This window comes from Triticum aestivum, chromosome 2A (assembly GCF_018294505.1).
Source record: "Triticum aestivum cultivar Chinese Spring chromosome 2A, IWGSC CS RefSeq v2.1, whole genome shotgun sequence".
Taxonomy (NCBI): Eukaryota; Viridiplantae; Streptophyta; class Magnoliopsida; order Poales; family Poaceae; genus Triticum; species Triticum aestivum.
The window spans coordinates 571,366,131-571,370,461 of record NC_057797.1 but is presented as its reverse complement, the minus strand read 5'-3'; the positions used below and the strand labels follow the sequence as shown (position 1 = coordinate 571,370,461).

General features: G+C 44.1%; 1 protein-coding gene across 1 annotated transcript; it reads right to left on the bottom strand.

Moving 5' to 3' along the window:
- On the bottom strand, nt 1-2,804 carry LOC606344 (ras-related protein Rab-2-B). The gene is made up of 6 exons (XM_044601918.1): nt 2,391-2,804; nt 2,086-2,225; nt 1,605-1,687; nt 1,298-1,502; nt 1,147-1,215; nt 1-373 (listed from the first exon to the last, which is right to left on the bottom strand). Exons 1-6 carry the CDS (start codon nt 2,434-2,436, stop codon nt 284-286), a joined length of 633 nt encoding a protein of 210 aa, XP_044457853.1. The 5' UTR covers nt 2,437-2,804; the 3' UTR covers nt 1-283.
- Nucleotides 2,805-4,331: the final 1,527 nt, after the last annotated feature.

The window sequence follows — 4,331 nt, the reverse complement described above, 5'->3', positions numbered from 1 at the left end:
TACACATTGAATCATACATTCTTATTTAATCACACATGCAAATGGATATAATTCATGAATCCTACATGACACGACTGGAAGCATCTGATGGATTACAGTGATTGTATACAGTATAAGGAAATGAACTGAACCTATTTTGACTAGCTTACTGGAACATAATCCATAGGCGCGTGAAATAACAAAGCACCCTGGAGTTACAATCACTCGGCAACTCGAAATAATGTAACAGGTATTGTAACACATGCCATGCGATTTTGTACATCATTGATCATGGATTGCTCCATTAGCCGCAGCAGCTGCCACCTTGGGAAGACGAGGCACCAGCACCTCCAGCTTGGCCAGGAACTGCATAGCCAACTTTGATTCCATAGGACTGCAAAAATCAAGAAGAAAAATCAGTCCATGCTCAGGGCCAGGAACAAAGTAAACTAGTGAAAGCAGCAATGTAACCTTTTTTTTCAGCTCAACAGGAAAAATGTTAAAAGGAAGTGTTCTTGGCAGGAAAATGGCATTTGCTGCAATAGCAACATCGCTGCCCTACCGCTTATTAACTTCTTCTGCCAACAATGGAGGGCAATGGATCTCTCTTTTTCAGCATGAAGAAAAGAATCTCCTTACTCCATTAAACTACTAGAGCGAAATTTATGTAACATCGTCATCATCTTTTAGTTATCTTATCAGGGTCCATATAAAGGCACTCAGTAAAGTTGTGGGGTTTCTGTAAGATGGGAATGAAGCAAGGCATATGCACGAGTTGTATCTTGTGCTTTCGCAATAAAAATATTGTAACTTGTAAGGCAGGCATTTATGCGTTGTAAAGTGGAGTAGAATATACATCAGAAACCTGAGCCTGAAATCACCTAATAATATTAAATGATGCAACTTAAGGATCACACGGCACTTAAAAGGCATCTCTACATACCAGGGAAATTTTGTGGTTAATAATGTAATTAAGTTGCATAACTGATTGCTAATATATAATCTCACTTTTCACTAAGCAGACCAAAGAAATGATATGAGATTTGAAATTGAATCTCATTTAGGTACATCAAAGACAAATTTTGTGGTGCATAAGTAATAATAAAGATAACATTATACATTCTCACTTTTCATTAAGCAGAACAGATTTGATATTCAAAATTTTACCTCATTAGATACATCGAAGACACCATCCTGAATTTTCTTATATATTGCTCCAGCAGTCTTGACAAAGCCCTGCATTCCAAATCGAATGAGACAACAATCGTTCAGGGAAAGGCCTTAATTGCACAGAGATGCATCAAGAATCAATCATCACCTCCTCGACATTTTGTGCAGTTTTTGCAGACGCCTCCATAAAGATGAGACCATTCTCCTTGGCGAACTGCTCGCCTTCCTCGAAGCTCACGGCACGCCTATGAGATAGGTCGCATTTGTTTCCAACTAGCATTATTGTCATGTTAGCATTTGCATGTTGCCTTGCATCTTCCAGCCAGCTTGCAAGATGATTAAAGGTTTCCCTCCTAAAGTCAATATGACAATAAATATTAACACCGTGCTCAGCTAGGTTTAGAAAAGCATGCACTTAATCTAACCAGGCAGCTTTCACTATACTGGGCAAGTACCTGGTGATGTCATAAACCAAAAGAGCGCCAGCAGCTCCCCTGTAGTACGATCTAGTTATCGATCTGAATGATTCTTGGCCTGCCTGTAGTATTAAAGAAACCACATAAGATTTTATTTCTCTTTACCTTGACAAGTGAATATGACACAAAGGTTTATGGCATGACAATGAGAAAGAAGCTAAACTAGACATTTGTTGCTATCTGATGAGAGCTAATTCATATAGAAACTCGATGAAGTCACGATTATCAATGGTGAACCCAGAATCTACTACAAACGGCAGTTCTAATTCCCAAGCAGGTTACGATTATCCTAGTGAGGTAAATAATTGCTAGCGCCACCTCTTCCCATCCGCAGCTGGTACTAACTTCTTGTACAGTAAGAAGACAACTCGATCTAGGCAGGCACGCCCAGGCCATGTCAACGTGTCACCTAGGAAAGGCAAAGAGAAATGAGGAATTGGTCGCGGAGAGGAGGCGGTACCGTGTCCCAAATCTGGAGCTTGATGGGCTTGTTGTCGATGGTGATCATCCGGGCGCCGAACTCGACGCCGATGGTGAGGTCATGGACGGGCTGGAAGCGCTTGTCGGTGAACTGCAGCAGCAGGCACGACTTGCCGACACCTGCACGACCATCCCACCCGACCGTCAGCGCGAGCCAGATTCAGCAGAGGCAGGGACGGAAAGACAGATCTCCGCGGCGACGGGAGCAGCAAAGTGCCGCACGGATCCGCCCAATCTCCCCGGAACGAGCAGGGATCGGCGGAGGCGGGGAAGAGGGGAGCGCACCTGTGTCGCCGATGATGATGTACTTGAAGAGGTAGGCGTACGACATCTCTCCTCCGCCGCGGTTCCTCCGGGGAGAGGCGGGTTCAGGGGATTTGGAGAGGAGCAGCGACGAGGGAGAGAGAGAGGGGATTTCCAACTCTGTTTACTTCGGGAGGAAGGAGACGTGGGCTACGTGGTGGACTGATCTTGATCTGGGGGCGGTTCGCTTCGGCGATTTAGCCAGGCAGCGGTCGCGTGCGGGTTATTGATTTCGAAATCGGAATGTCGCTGTCCCTCGGCCGACCAGGACGGTGGGAGCAAGCCAGCTCCGAGCTCTCCAAAGATGGGGTGCCGACTTCCCGTGGATGCACAGCGAACTGGACTGTGATGATGAAACTAGTCGGCTTGTAGACCCGCCGAGGACGGGCACGTTTTTGGATCGGGATTAGTAGATGAAATCTCCACGCCACCGTTTTCCTTCCTTATATGCACCACAAGAAGGAGGAGCCGGCGTGCCAGCAGTGCCAATGCCACTCCAACTCGTGCTCTCCAACTCCCTCTCACATAGGGCGAACTTGAATTGGATAGACGATTTGGAAGAGTCACGAGGCTAGCCGGCCACCTGAGGATAGGGAAATGTTGGGTCGCCTCGTTTTAAAGCACACCATTATCGACCAGCAACCATGTCAATTTAAAAGAAATACCCTCTCCGTAAACTAACGTAAGATCTTCTCATATGGTACGATCTTTTGTTATCATCGTTGTTCTTTTTTATGTAGTTGAAAGCCTTTTCTGTTTGGCTATTTAATTCTCTTCATATGGTACAATGTTCTGTTATCTTTGACACTTTCAGGATGAAATGTTTTGTAGGGAATATAGCTACTCTTGGAGTTTTGGTAGTGTCCGGCTTCTTTTCTCGTGCTGATAAGCAAACAACCTCCACCTTCTATAGTGTCATTGATAATTGTGCACCATGTACTTTTGGAGATAGATGGACAAACAAGAGTGAATTGTGACTCCCTTGGACGTAGGGCGAACATCAAATCAGTCGGCTTCAGGGTTGGCTTCTCGCGCCGGATATAGAAGGGTCTTAGACCACCTGAGGATAGGAGAATGTTAGCCTAGTTGGCTTATACACCTACCTGAGGATAGAGAAATGGCAGGCAAGTCGGCTTGTATACCATCTGAGATAGAGAAACATTGTGCTATTCCACTCAAAGGTAGTATCGATTGCCGACCATCCACCATGTCAATTGAACAAGTATTAATTAATTAATTTTGTTAGCCGTTGAAAGCCTTCCTTCTAGTGTTAAATTCTCTCCGAATCTTCTGTCATCTTTGGCATTTTGGAATGCAATATTTTTTTCACAAAGTACAACCAACCTTCACTAGTGACCACCTTTTCTGTCAAAAGGTAGCAGTCAGTTGTGATTCCGTTGAACATAGGGCTGGAATTAGATGAACGAATTGTTTGCCTTCAACGTTGGGTTCTCACGTTGGGTACGAAACGATCATGAGGCTGGTCCGCTTATAGACCCAACTAAGGATAAAGATTTGTTGGATCGTCCCACACAGAAGTAGTTCGAGCTATTGACCAGACACCATGCCAATTTAACAAAAGTATCAATTAGTTTCATTGTCATTTTTTATTCCATTGGAAATTTTCTCTGTTGGTTGTTTAATACTCAGAAGTAGTTCTCCTTTGGTTGTTTGACACATGCTGGATACGGAAGAGTCATGAGGCTAGTCGGCTGCTTGAAGATAGGGAAGTCTTGGGTTGGGTTGCCCCCTTTTTTTAGGATAAGGGTTGCCCCATTTTAAAGCATACCATTGTCGACCAACAAGCATGTCAATTCAGAAGAACTACTACATCCGTTCCTAAATTAAACCACTGAAACATCTTATACTTAAAAACAGAGGATGTATAAAATAATTTTGTCGTCCCTTCTATACAGTTGAATG